Source organism: Odocoileus virginianus, chromosome 13 (genome assembly GCF_023699985.2).
Source record: "Odocoileus virginianus isolate 20LAN1187 ecotype Illinois chromosome 13, Ovbor_1.2, whole genome shotgun sequence".
Lineage (NCBI taxonomy): Eukaryota > Metazoa > Chordata > Mammalia > Artiodactyla > Cervidae > Odocoileus > Odocoileus virginianus.
Window position 1 is genome coordinate 12,475,364 of NC_069686.1, and position 22,035 is coordinate 12,497,398.

Genomic DNA, 22,035 nt, shown 5'->3' on the forward strand with positions numbered 1-22,035 from the left:
CATAAACATACTTTGACAAACACCTCTGCACAGAAATCTTTACATGTATCTTTGGTTGTTTCCTTAGAATGCATTTCTTAGAAGCTGGGCTACCAGGTCCTATGGTTTGACTTTTTAAAAGACTTTAGATACATACTGCAAAATTTCCCTCCAGAAAAGCTGAATTAATTAATATGCCAAGTAGCAGTGCATGACAGCATTCATTTCCCTGAAACCTCATCAAACCTGGCTATTCCCATTACTACAAAATCTGCTCTTTAACTAGGATTTGAGGTCAAGAAGGCTGGTACAACATGATGGGGCTTTCCTTTACTTTTGTGAAGGTATTTTAATTACAGTGTTAGGTAGTTAGAATAGAAAAAAGGAGTAGAGAATGGTGGTGGCTAAAAGACAAGGAAGGGAAAAGCCTGCGAAAATAGAACAAAGGAAGGTCCAAGGACTGGAGTGAGGACCTCAGGTAGAATAAACAGCTCTCCTGGCTAGCCCAATTTACATAGGGCAGGCCCAGGGGGTAAGAGAAAAAACATATAAAAAGAGGAGCCAAAGGGCTGGGTGTCTCTCTCTCTCTCTCTCTCTCTCTCTCTCTCCTCTCTCTCTCTCTCTCTTCTCTTTGTGTCTTTTGGGTTGGCATGCCCTCACACGTTAAGGATGCATTTTCCTTTATTTTCGAAATAAAACTGAGCTGTAACACTGATCTGTCCAAGAGTTGTGACACGCCGAGAGCTTTAATGTCCGTTGCTTCAAATTTTTGTTGTGACGAGACAGAACCGAGGAAATTACACACTCTGCTGACACAACCTGGGAGAGTTACTAAGACAGAGGGATGGTAATTTTTTCTATGTGTCCAACTTGAAAGTCAAATAAAGCAGTTTTGTAGATGTATGGTCCTTTGGGATGATGTTTTTACAGTCCTAGTGAAATACCTGAAATGTGTTCTATAGGAGCAATTGTGTCCCAGCCTGGGTGAACAACAACCTCCTGAGGAAGCTTCTGCAAACAACAGATTCCCAGACCTCATCAATGACCTACGAATGAGACTCTGCGGGGTTCATAACTGATCATAATGTGCTTCTCTCCATTTAACGTTATGCCTAAGAACCCAGCAGGCAGTATTCATCTTGGCTCTGACAGACGGACAGACTTGCTTCTATAAACATGCTAACCCAAACCAGCCAGATGAAGGTAATAAAATAATTCCTTAAGTGAGAAACTAAGGCAGGCAGAGGGAACCAAAGTGCTTTGGCAAGCATACCAGGGCAGGCAGCAAACAGATTCTTTCTGGGATAACACTGAGTTCTCAATCACTGGTGGGTAATGAGTTTGTGCCAGGTGGCAAATTTCCTTCCAGTGGTCTCAGTTACAGCACATTTGACACAGGCTGAACACAGGCCGTAAACACCACGCAGCAGTGAGCAATCTCCAAATGGTGGGGACGGCAAGAAATCTGTGGGGCTGCTCATTTCGTTTCATAAAAAAGGCTAGCTGTAGTTTTCAGTAAACAAATAAATGATTGGAACTTTTCACTCCAAAAGCAATACATGTAGTCTAAGTCCAGAAAATATAACATTCAGGAAAGCACAAAGTACAAAAAATCACCTTTAATACCAACACTTCACAATCATTATTAACATTTTCATCTATGTACCTTCTGGTCTATTGTTTCCCAGGCCAACAAGGATGTGAAAAATTACTGCTATTGTTGAGGGAAAAAACGAGGAGGCGATACATAACTCAAGGGCAACTGACAAATGCCGTGTTACAAAGTTCACAGACAAGTACAGAAGGCCCTTTCCCCAGACATTCCTGCTCATCAAGCCCTACTATGGAGCTTACAGGAACAGGAACAGGAACTCCAGAATCAGGGTTCCAGGGAGCAAACCCTGACTTAGCTGCTCATTAGCTGTGGCCAGAATATTTCACCACTTTATACCAAAGTTTAGCTCTCTGAAACAGTGATGACATTTCAGCCTTCCATAGTGAGAACTCATGAGATAGCAGTTGTTGCTGGTATTGTTCTATTATTCATGAACTGTGCCTAACATTTAGACTTCTCAGAACACCCAATTTTAAAAATGCACCTAAATCACAAAAGTTTGGTCATAATGTGACTTTTTGCAAGCAGATACTATTTTTCCCAGCAACATTGGTCCTGCCTTAAAAATTAGGTTCCTTGGGATGACTGGAATCACCAAAAGCCTAACTTGGAAGCAAGTCAGGAATTTAAACTAACCTGGCACCCAGGGCTTTATATATCAGTCTCGCTCTGGTTAAGACACCACTTCCCTGATAACTCAGGGAATGTGGTAAAGAATGTGCCTGCAGTGCAGGAGACCTAGGTTTGATCCCTGGGTCGGGAAGATCCTCCAGAGAAGGGAAAGGCTGTCTGCTCCGGTATCTGGCCCGGAGAATTCCATGGACTATAGAGTCCATGGTGTCGCAGAGTCAGACATGACTGAGCAACTTTCACTCTCACTTTAGTATTTCTCTCTGAACTGAGAGCTGGGTTCCAGGGTTATCTGGCAAATCCCTGGATCCACTGAATTCTAAAATTTTTCTATTTAGATACTGGCAGATTTCAAATTGTCCTCCTCCTCACTGATAAGACTGAAGATGATTTAAACTGGAAGTTAGATATAAATCAAGAATGCTTGAATTTTTCTCTCCAGAATGAGAATATTTTTGTTTGGGGAACATTATATTTTTCACAACCCAAAGATGGAAATAGGTTTCATATTCAGAAAATAAAGATACTATATTTCAAAGCAGTAACTTGGTTAAGCAAAGCTATTTGAAAAAGATACTTCAGAGATTCAACTGGAAGAAAAATATTCCAACTCAGTTCGTGTATATGCTTGGGGATATTTTTATCAATCTGTTTGTCCAAGAATAAAACTTGTTATGAAAACCCCGTACACAAAGTATAGTTGTTAGTGAGGAGCATTTTTACTTTCTGGTTTTCTAGACATCTTCTTCACTAGTAATGGAAGTTGCAAATAGAGCAGATGCTGCTGATATCAGAACTGGGTGGTTATGTGGTGGTAAACCAGACCATGGTTACCTGAGTCCCACTGAATCACTGGTGGGGCAGCCTACCATGCTACCAGAGGACATTAGCTGCATGGGCCACGGTTTGTTTTGTTCACTGTTGTAGATAATGTATAGGAAACTTTTTTTCTTACTATTAATACTTTATTCTGTTTTTTTTTTTCTTTTCTTTTCTGGCTGTTCCACATGGCATGTGGGATCTTAGTTCCCCAACCAGGGATTGAACCCATGCCCCTGCAATGGAAATGCAGCGTCTTTACCAATGGACCACCAGGGAAGTCCCAGAAGACATTTTTAGATATCCATGTAATTGAAATCTTCTATTAGTTGTAATCACTGACCATGATATTGAATATATGTTTTATTAAACACTGGCAAGAAGATTAACTATCAGCCTCTTATGACTTATTAGAATATCAGGAATATTAGGAATATTTTTTTTTCTTAAAAAGTTCTTTATTTTATGATCTCTAAGCTTCTGTAAACTTTAAGTCATTTTAAGGATAGCTGGTATTTTTTTTCTTTGATTTTTCATTAAACAAACAGATTGACTCATATGTGCCTTTCACGTCTAACTCGGTAGAGCTATAACAATTCACTCTAGTAACAGACACTGTCACCTGGTAATTGGACTTTCCTGGTGGCTCAGATGGTAAAGAATCTGCTTGTGATGTGGGATACCGGGTTCTGTCCTTAGGTTTGGAAGATCCCCTAGAGAAGGGACTGGCTACCCACTCCAGCATTCTGGCCTGGAAAATCCCAAGGAGAGAGGAGCCTGACAGACTACAGTCCATGGGAATGCAAAGATTTGGATACGACTGAGCAACTAACATTATCTGATAGTTATTCATTCCAAATTCCAAGTTCTTAGAGCAACAGTATCTGATCTTCTGAAATGGTTTGATGACACAAGTGAAAATAAGCATTGGCTCCAAACAGAGGTTTCACTTTAAAAAATGTAGACATGGGTTTCCCTGGTTGGCTCAGTGGTAAAGAATCCGCTTTCCAATGCAGGAGACATGGGTTCGATCCCTGATCCGGGAGGATCCCACAAGCCTCAGGGCATGCGCCACAACTACTGAGCCTTGCTCTAGAGCCCGGAAGCCACAACTACTGAGTCCATGTGCCACATCTACTGAAGCCCACGTCCCTTAGTGCCTGTGCTCCAAAACAAGAGAAGCCATCACAACGAGAAGCCTGCACACCACAACTAGAGAGTAGCCTCCGCTCGCCCCAACTAGAGAAAAGCCTCCACAGCAACATGACCCGGAACATCCAAAAATAAATAAATAAACTTATTTTAAAAAATGGCCCACATAAACAAATAAAATTTTTTTTAAGGTAGATCCTTGGCTTGATCCTGAAACTGTCTCAACCGGGTGGCTTCAGTCTTGTATACTGCAAAAAGTTCTCTAAAAAATGTAATCATAAGGGTAATTATCAAAACAAACAAACCAAACCCAATCAGCTTGCTATAAGCCAATTACATAATATTACTGCAAAATAAGTAAGATGAAAGACTGGGAAACAACAACTCTTATTTTAGAGTTATCTCCCACCCCACCAATAATTTTAATATCTATGCAGAATGCTCCCATTGCTTTGCTTTTGTTTGATATCTCTGCCTACATGAGCCCCAAGTCATTTATTCTACTGTATGGTTGCCATTAGCAGCAAGCAGGAGGGTCTGTGCCCTCCTGGTATCTTCTGCCACCTTTGGACCACCCCTCCTCTACTTTCAAAGCCCACTGTTTTCGGGAGACTCAGCTCCTGACTATGCTACTTTGTCTCCTTGCTGTCATCTCCCAGTTGCATGATCATTCCTTCACAGCTACCAAGGCCTCTGGAACCTGGTTCACAGTCTTCCTCTCCATGCCAATCTCTCATTCACTTGCTTATTCAAGTATATTCTGAGCCAAATTATATGCCAGGACTGTAGAAGGTGCTAGGGAGACATTATTAGACAAAATAAAACTTCTGTTTCCAGGGTGCCTGCACTGCAGTGATAAGGAGCAGAGGAAAGGGATACAAATGTAAACAGGTGAATATGTAACATGTCAGATAGTGGTTAATGCTCTAAAGACAAAAGCAGGTAAGTGGACAGTGAGTGATGAGGATACACAGGGAAGGGTGGGGGAAGGCTGCCCAAAGAGGGTACGTTTGGAGAATGAGTCAAGAGTGTCAGCATATCTGGGGATACTTGGAGGAAAAGCAAGCTGGTCTGAGGGGGCCCAGAATGCAAAGGCCCTGAGGTTAGGAGCATGCTTGGCACATCTAAGGAAGATGCCGGGGAGCACTAAGTGGAACATGGTAGGAGATAAGACCAGAAGGTATATGCAGATCCAGGTTATGAATGACCCTGTAGACAATGGTCAGCAGTTCAAATATTTGGAGAGCGATGGGAAACCACTGGAGGCCTGGGCGCAGGTGAGAGGCTTGATCTGACTTAGCTTTAAAGGGACCACTCTGACTACTTTGTGAAAAATGACCTGAAGGTTAGTCAAAGGCAGAAGTAGGGAGACCAGTTAGAAGGATACGGCCATAGTCTGAGTGAGGAATGATGGTGGCTCAGACCAGGGCAGAGGGGGAGGAGGAGGGAAGGAGTGGTCAGACTCAGGACATCCTGAAGGCAGAACCCATGGCATTCACTGAGGGCCTGGAGGCGGGGTGTGAAGAAAAGAGAGGCGTCGAGGATGGCTCCTGTAAGGTTTTTGGCCTTACCAGTGGAAGGACAGAGTTGCTGTTTACTGAGATAAGGGGGACTGGGAAGGAGTAGATTTGAGAGAGAAATTAAGAGTTCAGTTTTGGACATGTTAAGTTTGAGATGCCTTCTTAGTATCCAAGTGGAGCTCTCCCTTGGTTACTTAAATATTATTGTTGTCAATTGACTGACATCTCGAATCAGGGTTCATGAATTCAAATGCTTTCAGGGGCCAGGCAGGAAACACAAAATATTGAAATATAATAAGGAGAGGAAGACACTGTGGCTGATGAGAGAGCAAATGCCTCATCTAAAGGGGAAGCCAACCCTGAGCCCAGTCTGGGGTTGCCATTTGGGATCTGGGCCCCAGTGTTCCTTTATCTTCCCATTTCAAAATAGAAAGAAGAATCTGGACTTTTAACAACCAAACATCAGGGAAATAAAAAGCTCCACAATCTATCACACTCAAGAAGTGCTCAGTTAAATCAAGTTCTGGCTTCAGGATTTATTGGTGTCTTTAATTTATTAATTGCAAAAAAAATGACTGGGTTTAGCATTTCTCTCATTTACTTGACAGCAGGACCTTCTTTTCATGCATCATTTCAAGGGACAAGCATTCCTTGGACCATACTTTTGGAACTGCTGGTTATGCAAAAGTCCTAGGCATCTAATCAACCTATTCCCTCTTCTAAAATTTTAGGGAGTATATTTCTCACATTTTCAGAATCATAGTTGAACACACAAACACACATATACACAGATACAGCCAATGTTGTTAGATGTTCTAACATCTAATATCAGTCTAGAATAAAGTGGAGCAGTGACTAAAGTCTTGCAAATTGTTAAATACTAAGTGGGACCTTGATCCCCTTGTTGGTGAAGAAACCAGCCAGGAGTCACACATTCTACCTCCAAACCTCCTCTGATGGATCAGTCTCAGTTCCTCCCTGTTTTTTTGCATACTCACCCCAGAGCTCAGGTAAAACAGGCAGTTCAACTAACCCTGACAGATGGTTCTGCAACAGTCAGCAGTCTCTTCCATTTGCCATAGTTCTCCAGGGTGAGCAGGATCAATCCCTTCCTTCCCTCAGCAGCCAGAAGGCCACACTGCTGAAAATGCCTCTCAATTTAAATGCTCAGGGCAAGGGGAAAATGGAGAAGCCATGAGGCAGGTGAAGAGTAGCATGAAATTGCAAACTTAGAAAGCATCTCAGTGTGCAGTAGTAATTTAATTGAAATGTGTTTTCATTCATAGTACTCTTACTTTTCTTAAACTCTAAAGATGTAATGCGATAAACATTATAACTATGTGTAATCACAGATTCAACTAATGACATAACTGCTTCTAATGAACAGAATGTAGATGTCCTCTCTGAATTCCTCTGCAATTTCTTGCTAGAAATAGGAAAGGGAGTTCGGAGTGGGAATCTGTAGACTGAGGACTCTCTAAAGAACAACTCCAGAAGTGCATTCCCGCCATCTAGAAGAAGGAATTCTCATGTGGAACTGGCATCTCAAGGCCCAAGTCTGTACTATGGAATATCAGATAACTGAGGTGTGCACTTCTAGAAACTAAGCAAAATACTCTGAACATACAAAACAGGAGGGAAAAAACTGCACAATAATGTTTGCTAATTGGATGTCCCCCAAAAGGAAAGCTTTTAGAAAAAGTTAACATCTGCTTATTGTGAAAGTCTATCACAAGATAAGATTATAATGGCAAATAATATTCAGCTAAGTGCTGGGCAAAAAATTCCACCTGTCTTGACAAACAAGCATATTCATATGACTAATCTCCATACAACCTAGCCTGTGTAACAGCCACTAAAGTAGTAATAAAGTGAAAACAGCTCAGTAGTGTCTGATTCTTTGCAACCCAATTCATGGACTATGAATTCTCCAGGCCAGAATACTAGAGTGGGTAGCCATTCCCTTCTCCAGGGAATCTTCCCAACCCAGGGATCAAATCCAGGTCTCCCGCATTGCAGGTGGATTCTTTACCAGCTGAGCCACGAGCAAAGCCCAAAGTAGTAATAAAGTATCCTATAAACAAAAATAATGTACAGCATGGGCTACATGGAGTAATTAAGCAATAATAATTTAATTTCTCTGTTGACTTCAGTTTCTTGATTCTACAGTTATACTTGTAACCTCATTCCTCAATCTGTTACCAGATTCCATGAAACTCCAAACAGAAGTTAGTGCATGGCAGACCAATGAGAGACTTGTAGGAAGATGCCAGGTCTTTCCACCTCCACAAGGGAAGAAGAAATGGCAGAACATTCACGTTCCAGAAGCCACCTTCTGCCCCCAGGAACAGACATGAGGAGAACACTGAGGGCTTCACCTAGCCACTCTTCTGTGGCTTGCACTCTGAAAAAGGATTCTCAATTAAAGAAAAGCAAGAGCAAGGTCTTTATGACATCATCAGGCACATCGACAGAACACAGTGAGTTTTCCTGGGGAATAAAAATCTTCACAACAAAAGTTTCAGACTTAATTAGCAATCCCATCATATCCTGATGGTACCACAGTTGCTCCAAAATAACAAAAGGCACTTTATCCTCTTCTCTTACCTGCCTACTGTCCCTCTGGGAGGACGTGGAAGAGGAGGCACTTCTATGGGTGGGGGTGGATGTTTTATGAGCAGGGGATATGCCCTTCTCGTCTGAACTCATAGCTGCAGTTACAGTCTAGTTGAACGCACTGAAGACCATGCCAGTCGTGTTTCAAATTCACAAAGAAGCAGGTGATTTTTCAGCTTTAGTCCATTTCATGAATCAGGTTTGATTAGAAAAGAGGAGACAAATGTTGAGGATGTCCCAAACACCTAAAAGTAAAGTGAACAAACAAAAAAAACCTCATGTAAATGATTTAAAAAAACATTACATTAAAAATCATTTTATTTAGGAAACAAATATGATAGGAAGAACTCTGACATATTACTAAATATTATTTCTTCTAGATTTTAAGGTAGAGGATAAAAGTGTTAATATGTAACAAACCTCTGTCAACATGGAAAACAGGAAGAGACCGTATGTTAAAGTGATATTTTCCGCTGTATTCTCATTGTTTTAAAGCAAATTACAATGTTATGTTCTGGACCTTCATGCCAAAGTATATCAGTTGCTTCCCCTGAAATGCAATTTCCTCTGCTCAAGGGATTATAATGGGAGCGCCGTCCATATCTGTTGCCGATTTAGTTCAGTCATTTCATACATGTGACAGTTAAATCCAACACAAAGAAGTCTGTGACAAAAGTGAAAAGAGCTGATGCATTTCGTGCATCATATGATCCAGTGTTTGGGAAGGATCAAGGGATACACCAGTCCATCCTAAAGGAAGTCAGTCCTGAATGTTCACTGGAAGGACTGATGTTGAAGCTGAAACTCGAATACCTTGGCCACCTGATGCGAAGAGCTGTCTCATTTGAAAAGACCCTGATGCTAGGAAAGATTGAAGGCAGAAGGAGAAGGGGATGACAGAGGATGAGATGGTTGGATGGCCTCACCGACTCAGTGGATGTGAGCTTGAGTAAACTCCGGGAGTTGGTGATGGACAGGGAGGCCTGGCGTGCTGTGGTTCATGGGGTCGCAAAGAGTCAGACACGACTGAGCGACTGAACTGAACTGAAGGGATACACGTATGCACAGTTATTTGTACTTCAAGACCACAGCACACCTACGCATGACTCTCAACACCAACAGGCTCACAAGCATCTGCAGGCTGACAGGCATGTCCTAGGACTGGGGAAAGGATGGAGTTGCTTCACTTATCCACAGCCAAGAACCACGTCATTTTTCATTTGCATTCATAAAGGAAAAGTCTGCACTGTAACTGCTATGGCTAAAAACTTGTCCCTGTTGTTCAACTGGCAACACAGGTTGCTGGGAAAAATTTTTTTTAAGGTAAGCATGATAGTGTAAGATGCAAAGCTTATACAACAATCTATGTCCCCAAAAGACTGACAACTAAAGTGAACTTTGTCCTCTTCTAAGAAAGTGGAAGGCCAAGTTCCAGGTCCAATCTCAATACCTTGAAGGAAGCATAGACCCTTGGGTAAGTACTTTAGCACAAATCAGAAAAAAACAAGCAAACAAACAAAAACACCTGCTAATGATGAAGAGATATCGATCTTTAGACCAAAGAAAAGTGAGACCTGAACTTTTCAGTCCAGGAGCAGAGACAGTCAATGAAAAAAAATCAAAAAAGGAAGAAGATACATGGGGTACTAGGAAGACACATGGCAAGGGGGACTCACTGGGTCAGGAGGTCAGAAGTATCCCTGTGCAGGTGGGTTTGACCTGAGATCTGAAAGATGACAAGGAGTTAACCAGCTGTCTGGGTGTCCAACTGGGTGTGATCTAGGAATTCGTGCTGGTCAATACGATCAGAACACATGGAGACGGTGACATGAGGGTCAAAGAAGAGCAGAGTCCAATTCCTGTAGGGCATGTTCAGCACTTAGATTTTTATCCTAAGTCTAAGAGACCATAAAGAGGTGAGGTATAACCAGATTTGTATGCTAAAAAGACCACTTTGGCAGCCATGAGCAGAACCAGAATGGGGAAGTAAAGAAGATAAGGGAAGCCCAATTGGAAAATAAAAGATGATGAACCAGAGAGGTGGCGGAACCACTCTGCACCTGGTCCTGTCAGCTGTGTCTCGATAAGGGGGAGGAAGGGCTTCCCTGGTACCTCAAACAGTGAAGAATCTACCTGCAACATGGGAGACCTGAGTTGGGAAGATCCCCTGAAGAAGAAAATGGCAACCCACTCCAGTGTTCTTGCCTGGAGAATTCCATGGACAAAGGAGCCTGGCGGGCTATAATTCATGGGGATGCAAAAGAGTCAGACACTACTGAGTGACTAACACACACACACATGCAAGAAGGGGGAAACAGCAGGGCTCAGGATGATTCCCAGGCCTCTGGTATTCCAAGCGAGAGTTGGCCAAAGGCAGTCAGAACCGACCATGAGTATAGTTTCAGATGCGTCAGCAGTGAGGCACAACAGAGGCATCCAAATGGAGACAAACACATGTGTCTGGAGTTCAGAGAAATTTAGGCTGGAGATGAATATTTAATAGACTACGTTAACAATACAAATATATCGAGCAACTTACATATAGATCATGCAAACTCTGCAAGTGCAAATAAATAATTTCATAAAGCCTATCATTATATGTTTAAAACCTGCAACATTATGTTAACTGATTATGTGATCTCATTTGTAATCAGGATTTTAATTGTCAGCTGGCTATAGAGAATATCTGAAAGAACAACCCCAATAAGTAAAAGGCAAATGACTATAAACTCGGAAAATCGGACTTTACTTGTGGTCCTTTCACAAGATTTCAACACCATTGTCACCACAGGAAAAACAAAATCTACTTATCCCCCAAATTGGAAGAATTTCTCTTGAAACAAAACTAGCGTTAGAACTAATAGACACGTAAAGAGCTGCAGAGCTCGCTCTTTGCCTTGAGATCAGGTTTTGTTTAGTGCTGGCAAGAGGCAGTAATAAGTCAGCACTTACAAGATGATCAGCTAATCCTTCTCTTTTATGAGGTAGTCTAATAAATGCTCTCAAGCCAAGCTCTGGTGCCAGCAAACAGAAAGAACACTGCTCAAATTCTTGATACGAAGTACTTTGCTTACTGGCCCAAGAAGCTTTACAAGTAGATGCTGATACCTGAGCAAAAAGTATGGAGGTTCTGAGATGTGCTCAAGTGCCCCAAGGGATGATGCTGAGACAACCTAACTCATTAAACTCTTATCCTTTTGTAAGTAAATTTAACCCAACCTACATCAAGGGCCAACATTTCCTCTGATGTACTTTTCTTTTTCCCCTAATAGCATCCAACTGCACTTTCCTCATTAACATCAATGCTAACACTTTGGTTTTTGTTTTAATTTAAAATGATATTTTCAGAGTAACTTTTATTCAAAGAAGAAAGGGCAGCATTTTTGGTTGAATTATAATTATGAATATCTCAAATAATGTCAAGAATGAGGAAAATGTAAGATAATTTAATTCATTCTATGAATTGTTTTTGAGGTTAGTGTTGTTGCTGGGCTTCCCTGATGGTTCAGGCAGTAAAGAATCTGCCTGCAATGCAGGAGACACAGGAGATGCCTGGTTGGATCCCTGGGTCGGGGAGATCCCCTGGGAGGAGGAAAATGGCAACCCACTCCAGTACTCTTGCCTGAAAAATCCCATGGACAGAGGAGTCTGGTGGACTACAGTCCAAAGGGTCGCAAAGAGTCAGACACAACTGACCGACTAAGCATGCATACATTACTGTTTCTATTATTTTTAAAAATCTTCTTAAAAAAAAAGTTTCAAGTACCTAATATAAGGTTGAATAAGATGACCTTTAATGATCATTCCAATTTGACTATAAGCCAAGTGTCTGATCAATGTTCTATTTCAAAATGCACTGACAAAAGTCAATGTAAACTCTTTGGTAGGTTGCATCTATTTATTCTTTATTCCTAGAATGTAAGAAATGTTGTGACATTAAAAAATACTTATTTCATCTCTGTCAAAGCACATTTTTAGAAATCACCTAAACAAAATTCTAGCCCTATTTTAGATCATGGATTTTAAAGTCAACACCAACATAATTCCTATACTCAATGAGAAAAGTATTGTGGCTGAAAATAACAGCAATACAAGAACCTAACACCTAATTTTCCTGTCTTATTCCTCCTTCACATATCAGTGGGATCACTACAATTGTTTCTAAGTGCTATAACACTTGAATTTACAGTGAGTGACATAAAAATCAGATTTATGACCTATGGACCTAACTAAAGCAAAAGGTAGCAGGGAAGACTTTTAGAACTTGCTGTTTACAGGTATCATACATCATGCGTGTTCAGAAAAACATCTGAAACTGGGGACAACTTACCCCAGGCTAAGTTGTGATGCGGTAGCAGAGAACTCCAAAATCTCAAGGGTTTACAAGAAAGGTTTATTCCTCACCCATTTGCATGTCCATCAGAGGCTGGCTGCGGCCCTACTCTATATTCTCTTCATCCCAGGCCTAAGAGCCTCATATGAAGGAGGAAAAAAGCCACGGCAAAACCAATAGACCAAAAGTTCTTAGAGCTTTTGCTTGTAGGCAGCACATGCTACTTAAACACAGTTTTTATTGGCCCAAGCAAGTCATATGGACAAAATGAAGTCCATAAGACATGAAAGTATAATTCTCTCAGTGATTACCTGGGCACAATAATATGATGTATTGTATTTACCATAGGGCTTCCCTGATAGCTCAGTGGTAAAGAACTTGCTTGCCTATGCAGGAGATGTGGGTTCAATCCCTGGATCAGAAAGATGGAGAAGAAAATGACAACCCACTGCATTATTCTTGCCAGGAAAACCCCACTGACAGAGGAGCCCTGCAGGCTGCAGTCCATGAGGTACAAAGAGTCAGATACAACTTAACAACTGAGAATGAATGCATAAGGCCACCAGACAGATATAACACAATACATTTCACCATCCTTCTAGTGGGACATTTAGATTGTATTCAGTCTATTCTTAAACAATGAGATTTATCATAGAAGAGTTCATGACAATTATATATTTCTACCTTTGATTATTATAAAGTCACCCTCTGTTTCATCTGATAGCATTTGCTTTTTTTCCTGTTTGTAATTAATGAGATTTGTCCATGCTTTTAAACTTTCTACACTTCTGCATTATGTGTTCCTCTTGGTAATAATCATGTTGGGTTGTTTAAAAAAGAAAAACTAATTTCAGTTTTCCCCATTTCCATTTACTATTTCACTAATAGTTCACCTTACCCCTGCCATACCATTTTACACTATATTTTTTGGTTTGTCTTTGTTTCCTTTAATGCTTGATGGCTTTTCCCATATAATCTGCCTTTCTTTATATTATTGACTTTTCCATAGTTTTAATTGACTTTTATATTTGTCCTTAATTTGGAAGATACAATTCTCCCTTTAAAATTCTATTTATATTCTCCTTTAAGTTTCCCTCTCTCTTTTTTTTTTTTTTTTTTGGGCTGCACCACGAGGCTTGCAGGATCTTAGTTCCTTGACCAGGAATCAAACCTATGCCCTTTCAGTGGCAGTACGGAATCCTAACCACTGGCCCACCAGGGAATCCCCCCTTTCCCCTTTCTACTGTGTACTTAGTCACTCAGTTGTGTCTGACTCCTTGTGACCCCATGGACTGTAGGGTGCCAGCCTCTGTCCATGGAATTTCTCGGGTAAGAATACTGGAGTGGGTTACTATTCTCTTCTCCAGGGAATCTTCCCAAACCAGGGATTGAACTTGGGTCTCCTGCACTGCAGGTAGATTCTTTACCGTCCAAGCCACCAGGGAAGCCTCATCCCCCCTTTAAGTCTCTCTAAATTATAGTGGAACCTGGGGTCTGTAAGTGACAGAGTCGAGTAAAACAGTATCTTTCAAGTCTTCCCTTGCAATATAAGCCTCTCCTCCTCCTGCCGACCCCCCCAAAAATAAAAGATCTCTCCTCTGAGTCCTCATTTCAACTTGGTGATTTAATCTGGAGTGTTGCAGAACTGTACTTAGGATTCTAGAGCAATAGGGAGGAGCTGACATGACTTTTTCTCTCTGGGGCCAACCGGGACCTCTAAGTGTGAGGACAGACTGAGTAAAGCAAAGATTTTTCTTCTCTTTGCAAGTCGTCTCCTTCTCCTCAGGACCAGCTGAGGTTCGTCATAATCAGGCCCTGGCTAGACTCTCCTCAATGTCAGATCCCCTAGAACTGGGGTCTAGTCCTCAACATTTTGACATTAGACTCTGTTTTATGTTAGTGTTTGGGATACGGATAGCTTGCCTTTCTGGATTTGCATGACTATTTATAGAGAATTAGGAGGAGCCTCATTAGATAATTCTAGACACCAGCCACCTGGGGTAGGACATTCTTACCAACTGACCTTATCAAGGTAAATATCATTGCACTGCTGGGTGGAATAAATTAGTTTTCTATCAAGATCATCACCATAGCAACGAATGCCCATTGTCATTATATATCGTACTCATTACAATATCATTATATATTACAGCTTTTGTTTTTCCTTAAAGAGAAAGGGTAGGAAAGCTTTATTTCTAAGGTCATTAACCTACAGATGAGGAAAAGAAAATCGAGGATTGATTTCAAGAGGGCAAGCTGGAGACTTCCAGGAAAGATGGCAATGTGAGATCTGATAAGGGTTTTCCTAGAAAATGACTAAAAGGATTAAAAGAAAAAAGAATTTAGTACTTATTCTAGGGAATAGTGGCCACCACATGCTATAAGATCTAAGGAATCATTTAATTCAGGACAAAACCAGAATATATGAAAACCAACATGTGACTGCCCTTCTCAAGACAGTCAAGTGGTGTCACAGGAAGGAAGTCTGGGAAGCTCCACCAGTTTCCTCCAAACTGAAGAGGAAAGTGGCAAGAGGCCTAGGGGAAAGGCTGGTCACAGATTACGAGAGCTTTCAGAGATCATGGAGGCACAGATCTCCCAGCACAGCAAGGCCATAGGTACTTTGCCCTTTGCTGCTTCCCTTAACCTTGCCTTCTGATAAGCATCATGACATGTCCCAATGCGCCCTGAAAATACAGTTTCCAATCCCCAAGCTGGCCTCTGGTGCAGTCATTTACAAAACTAAAAGGAATGAATACAGAAACAAACTCTCTACTTGTGACCATACAAGACTCTAATCCCTCCCCACACTCTAAAGGCTCTTTACATAGTAAATGAATAAGACAAATCTATGTTCTTCCCTGGTGGTTCAGCAGGGACCACCTGCCTGCAATGCAGGAGGTGCAAGAGACATAGGTTCAATCCCTGGGTTGGGAAGATCCCTTCGACAAGAAAACAACAACCCACTTCAGTACACTTGCCTGAGCCTGGTGGGCTACAGTCCATGGGGTCACAAAAGAGCTGGACACGATTTAGCAACTAAACAACAACAATGTTCTGTGTCACCCAGCTCTTCAAGATAAACATAGAGAAAGTAACTATAATTACTCTTGGATTTATCAGTTTAACTATTTTATTTTATTTATTTATATTTCGCTTTTTTAAAAAGAAAACAGGAAGCATAAATATAGAAACAAGACTATAAAAAGTATATAGCCAAAGAACAGAAGACACTAAATTATGAGTTAATTGTTGCAATCTATAATAAACAACTAAAATAATAAGTCAAAGTTAGAATATTCTACAATCATCTTGACTTAAAAAGAATACCATCCATTTAATATCCATTTCCAAATATTTATGAACTCCTAAAAAATACTGGAACACCTGCTTTTATATGCTTGTGTTCTTCTGTACACACACACACACACACACACACACACACACACACACACACATATACGCCAACCCAGTATCAAGCTTAATGGTAAAAGATGATTACCGTTTCCATTGATGTTAGCAACAAAATAATGATGCTGGCTGTTGCCTTATTGACACTGTGTTCTCAGAGTACTAATTTATGAAAAATAAAACTATCCAGGTAAAAGGAATGAGAGAATCAAATGAAAATCAACCAGGAAAAAAAAAAGAGATTTCATTTAAGTACCTGGTTACAAAACACACACACACACACCCACATGTATCTTCATTTTTAAGTTAAACAAGCCAACCTGAAAAGGCTACACACTGTATAATTCCATTTACATGACATTTTGGAAAAGGCAAAACTATGGAGACAGAAAAAAGATCACTGGCTGCACGAAGTGGAGCATGGAGGATTTTTTCGGGCAGTTAAACTATTCCGTATGACGCTAGAATGGTCAACATGAAGCACGTCTGTCAAAACTCACAGACTGCACAAGACCAAGAGCAGTAAACTACAGTAAACCATGGACTTGTCAGGATAGGTCCACTGACTATACTGCTCTGGTGTGGGACGCTGATAATGGCTGAGGCTATTGTGTTTGCGGGGGATGGGGGAACTCTGTGCTTTCTGCTCAATTTTGCTGTGACCCTAAATGATATTAAAGACCAGCTTTGAATTTTAAAATTTAAAAGTTATTTTAAAAATTTAAAATATATTTCATTTTTTTTATGCCTATCAAGTTGTGGCACATGAGCTTAGTTGCTCTGAGGCAGGTGGGATCCTCCCAGATCAGGAATGGAACCCATGTCTCCTTCATTGGCAGACAGATTCTTTACCACTGAGCTACCAGGGAAGCCCATAATCTTTGTTAAGCTCTAATATAATAATGTCTTTATTTGAGAAACGTAACTTGAGCTGAGGTATTCTCTACTTGGGATACATGTCCCTAGATTTAATAATTATATAATCTTTCTAATCTAGTTTTAATTTTGTACTTGGCATGAAATTTATATTCTAGGAACATAGAATAGGAATAGGAACATAGGAACTTTCTAGGAAAGTTCTTTTCTCCTATTTTAGGTTTTGTTGAGCTTGGGGTATGATGCATTGAATTGTTCTCAGAACTTCCAAAAATTGTTAATCATAAAGAGATTAGGGAATACTTCCTTATTCTGAAGAACCAAATTACCTTTTATACTCTTTCCCCAAGCAATCCTTCTTCTTTGGACATCTTCTAATTAGTAAAACAAACAGCCTTTCAGAAAATTATCAATGAGTAAAAAAAATATATATATATATTATTTGAGGTTGGAGTCCTAAAAGAAAGATCACCTACCTCCTTCCCAGCATTCTCTATCAGGTCAGGGAAAAATACCCATAAAAATATCAGGCTCTTACCACATGCCAGGCCTGGATGCCAAGCACTTTCCATACATTCTCAGGAACTCTCCTGAAAAACGAAGGGCTTTTTTTATTTTTATTAAACAGAGTCCTCATGTTGGTTTTTGAATCCATTTGACGTTAAAGCCCATGCAACAAATTCTTTCATCACTGTTTCCATGTAACCTGGGCTTCCCAGGTGGTGCCCGTGGTAAAGAACCTGCCTGCCAGTGCAGGAGACATAAGAGATGTGGGTTTAATCCATGGGTTGGGAAGATACCCTGGAGAAGGGCATGGCAACCCACTCTGGTATTGCTGCCTGGAGAATCCCAAGGACAGAGGAACCTGGGGGGCTATGGCCCATTGGGTCCCAAAGAGTTGGACACAGCTGATCACACAGACACGAGCAACAAATCAGCCTGGCAGTATTGTTGATGACATACAGCACACATTTACAGAGGTTCTTAGCCTTCGTTCATTAAAGGTTTCAGGAACGATCTGAAAAATGTTGGCTATATGTGCATTTTATATTACTCAGGAGATATTCAATAGTTTGCAGTAGATTAACAAACAGCTAAAATAGTATGTCCTTGGGGGTTCATATTTCTAAAAGCATTGTTATTAGTACAGGTTTAAAAAAAAAAAAAAACATAGGGTACTTCCCTGGTGGTTCTATGGTTAAGAATCTGCCTGCCAATGCAGGGGACTTGGGTAGATCCCTGGTCAGGGAGAATTCCACATGTCCAGGAGCAAATAAGTCCATGTGCCATAACTACTATGTGCCTATACTATATGTGCCTATACTCTAGAACCCTCGAATTGCAACTACTGAGCTGCGTGAGGCAACTATTGAAGTCCAAGTGCCTAGAGGCTGTGCTCGACAACAAGAGAAGGTACTGGAAAGAGAAGCTCATGCACTGCAACTAGAGAGGAGGCCCCACTCTCCACAACTAGAGAAAAAGTCCATGCACAGCAACAAAGACCCAGCATGGCCAAGAAGATAAATAAATAAATAATTTAAAAAAAACATGGCACAAAAGGTGTACAACATATTTAATATAATGAGATCACAAGACATTTGAGTCTGATGGGAGCATATGCTATGGACATTCCTGACAAGGCCACTTTGATACCATCATTTGATAATTTTACCAGTGCTGATTTTTCAAGAATTTTGCCAGCCACTTTTTCCTTCATTATTTGGTTTCTGACCCTTGCTAATCTGTTTTGAGAGGAAGCTTGGTAATGTCATAATTTGTATTTTAATGGAAAAAATAATATTATGAAATGTTTCCCATGACAGCTAATAGGTACTGAGTGAGGGCTTTTTGGCAATAACAGGAAACATCAAAGATTCTTGCCTCTGCTTTGTGACCTTGAATCATGACTCACAAATCCATGTTGAGCGTGTGTAAACTCTTATGGAGGTACCAGGTGACATGAGTGCTCTGCTCATGTCCCGTTCTCTAGAGCAATTTCCTGTCAAAACAAGGTTTGTACTGAGTTGAGGTACGCTAAAGAACTGGCTAAAGCAAACCAAATGACTTAGGTTAAAAATGTTCCCGAATGAACTCTGGTGCGTTGCTACTGGGAAGGTAGAACTGGTGCAACTGCTATTGAATGTGGTATGGTGGTTCCCCAGAAAATTAAAAACAGAATTACCATATGACTCAATAATTCCAATTCAGGGTTATCTGCCCAAAAGAACTGAGAGCAGCAATTTGAATAGAGATATGTATTCCCATATTCGTAACATCATTATTCATAATAGCCAGAAGCTAGAAGCAATTCAAGAGTTCATCAATAAACAGATAAACAAAATGTGGTATATTCATACAGGCATAACTCAGAGAGACTGCAGGATCAGTTCTAGACCATGGCAGTACAGCGAGTCACACGAATTTTTGGTTTCCTAGTGTATATAAAAATTATGTTTACATTATACTCTAGTCTATTAAGTGTGCAATAGCACGGTGTCTTGGATTTCCCTATTAGCTCAGCCGGTAAAGAATCCGCCTGCAATGCAGGAGACCCTGGTTTGATTCCTGGGTCGGGAAGATCCCCGGGAGAACGGACAGGCTACCCACCCAGTATTCTTGGGCTTCCCTGGTGGCTCAGATGGTGAAGAACCTGACAGCAATGAGGGAGACCTGGGTTCAATCCCTGGGTTGGGAAGATCCCCTGGAGGAGGGCATGGCAACTCACTCCAGTATTCCTGCCTGGAGAATCCCCATGGACAGAGGAGCCTGGTGGGCTACAGTCCATGGGGTCGCAAAGAGTCAGACACAACTGAGTGACCAAGCACAGCATGGCACTATGTCTAAAAGAAAGTGTATCCCTTAATTTAGAAATACAAAATAAAAAACAATTACAACAGTGACATTAAAGACCGTTGATCACAGATCACCATAACAAATCTAATAGTTATGGAAAAGTTTGAAATACTGTGATAATTACCAAGAGGAGACACAGAAACATAAAATAAGCAAATGCTATTGGAAAAATGGCACCAATAGCCTTGCTCCACGTAGGATCGTCACAAACCTTCAATTTGTAAAAGACACAGTATCTGCAAACCACAATAAAGTCAGGTGAAATAAAGTGCTGTGTGTCTGCAGAATGAAATACTATTCAACCTTCAAAAGGAAGGAAATTCTGACACATGCTACAACATGGATGAAACTTGAAGGTTATGCTAAGTGATACAAACTGGACACAAAAGGACCAGTATTGTATGATTCTATCTGGGATAGTACTATATGAAATACTGAGAGTAGTCAAGTGTATTAGAGAGAAAGCAGAAAGGTGGTTGCCATGGTCTATGAGGCAAGGGAAATGGAGTTAGTATTTAATAGGTACAGGGTCCCTGTTTGGAAGATGAAAAAGTTCTTGCAATAGAAAATTGCAAGTCTAAGTCCCTTTGGGCTGCTATAACTAAATACTGGGTGGCTTAGAACCAAAAGCACTTATTTCTCACAGTTCTGAAGGCTGGGAAGTTTATGATTGTGGCACTGGAAGACACACTTCTAGTGCACAGGTGGCTTTCTTCTCACTGTGTCCTCAGACGGCAGAAGGAGGCAAGGGATCGCTCTGGGTTTCTTCTAAGTGAACTAATTCCATTCATGACTCAATCATCTCAAAGGCCCCACCTCCTAATACCATCACCTTAGGGATTAGGGTTTCAACATGGACTTTAGGGAGCACACAAACGTCCAGACCTGACATGAGTGTGGTTATCTTCAGATATACTGTGTACATAATTGATCATACAAGAACATTTTTTATTTTTTTAAAACATACATAAAAAAACTCACAGGAGTTTTCTTACAAGGGTTTTTGTTATTTTTAATTCTTTGGAAATCAACAATATCTATGTATAAAATGAATATTTTACATAGTGGGGGTGATGGTTACAGAACAATGTGAATGCATTCAATGCCACTGAAATGCATGCTTAAAAATGATTAAAATGGTAAATTTTATGTATATTTTGCAACAATAAAAATGTCCTTGTATGATCACTGTGGGGCTTCCCAGATGGTGCTAGTGGTAAAGAACCTGCCTGTCAATGCAGGACACACAAGAGACATGAGTTCAATCCCTGGACTGGGAAGATCCCCTGGAGAAGCGCATGGCAACTCACTCCAGTAGTCTCGCCTGGAGAATCCCATGGACAGAAGAATCTGACAGGCTATTGTCTATAAGGTCACAGAGAGCTGGACACAACTGAGGCAACTTAGCATACATGCACATAAGAAAATATAATCAACTATAATTAATAGTATGCAGGCATTAATTTTATATGATTTTGTACTCAGGTTTCATTCTCTTTATAAAATCTTTCCTAATCTGCTAGAGAAAATTGTCACTTCAATCTGTATTACAATATCTCTATACATATGCACACATATTGAACATACACTGCATGTGTTTATTTGTGTTGGTCCTGCACAATCTTTGAGGGTGGGGACTATGTCACTTTCAATATAATAGTCTGATGTCACAGGTCACAAAATCCACTCAGATTGTTTACTGGGCTTATCATTCTATAGTTAAGACTTAAAGCCTCCGTTCTACACATTAAGTACAGTTGACTATGCACAGTCTGTCTGAAGATAACTACCCTCACATCAGTTATTTGACTTTATTATATTTGCCCAAAGATAATTCAAAATAACCCAAGTGATTTGCAGACTGGAGTTCCCTATCTGTTCAGCAGTCAGCTAGAGAGAAAGACTGTACAAAGTTCAACACTCCCAAGAGAAAACCTCCTGGTTGCACTAAAAAAAGACCCACCAGGTTGCTAATGGTGCTCCAGAGGCCTGGAGCACTATTAAGCTCTCTCCTCCCAGGTGCAGAGTTGCACGTTAGAAATAGGGATGGAGGCAGCAGTGTAATTCTTTCAAAGCACTGCCTGATAGGTTAGGTTGGGTACACAGTTTCTCTACCTGCCACCTACCTAATTTACTACCCATTATCTTCCCAATAACAGACATTTCAGAAGGCTTCAGCAGCATTTTTAAAAACTGTTACCCCTCCAGAATACCACTGCTTATGCAGACCT

At 40.7% G+C, this 22,035-nt stretch overlaps 1 protein-coding gene across 9 annotated transcripts in view; it reads right to left on the minus strand.

The window, feature by feature from the left end:
• OSBPL6 (oxysterol binding protein like 6) overlaps positions 1–22,035 on the minus strand; it is a 202,918-nt gene that overhangs the window by 74,190 nt on the left and 106,693 nt on the right. For all 9 annotated transcript variants that reach the window (XM_070475976.1, XM_070475975.1, XM_070475980.1 and 6 more), the window contains one exon: positions 8,323–8,576. In XM_070475976.1, coding sequence (XP_070332077.1) covers positions 8,323–8,424 — 102 coding nt within the window. In that variant the 5' untranslated portion in view covers positions 8,425–8,576. The remainder of the gene's footprint in view (positions 1–8,322; positions 8,577–22,035) is intronic.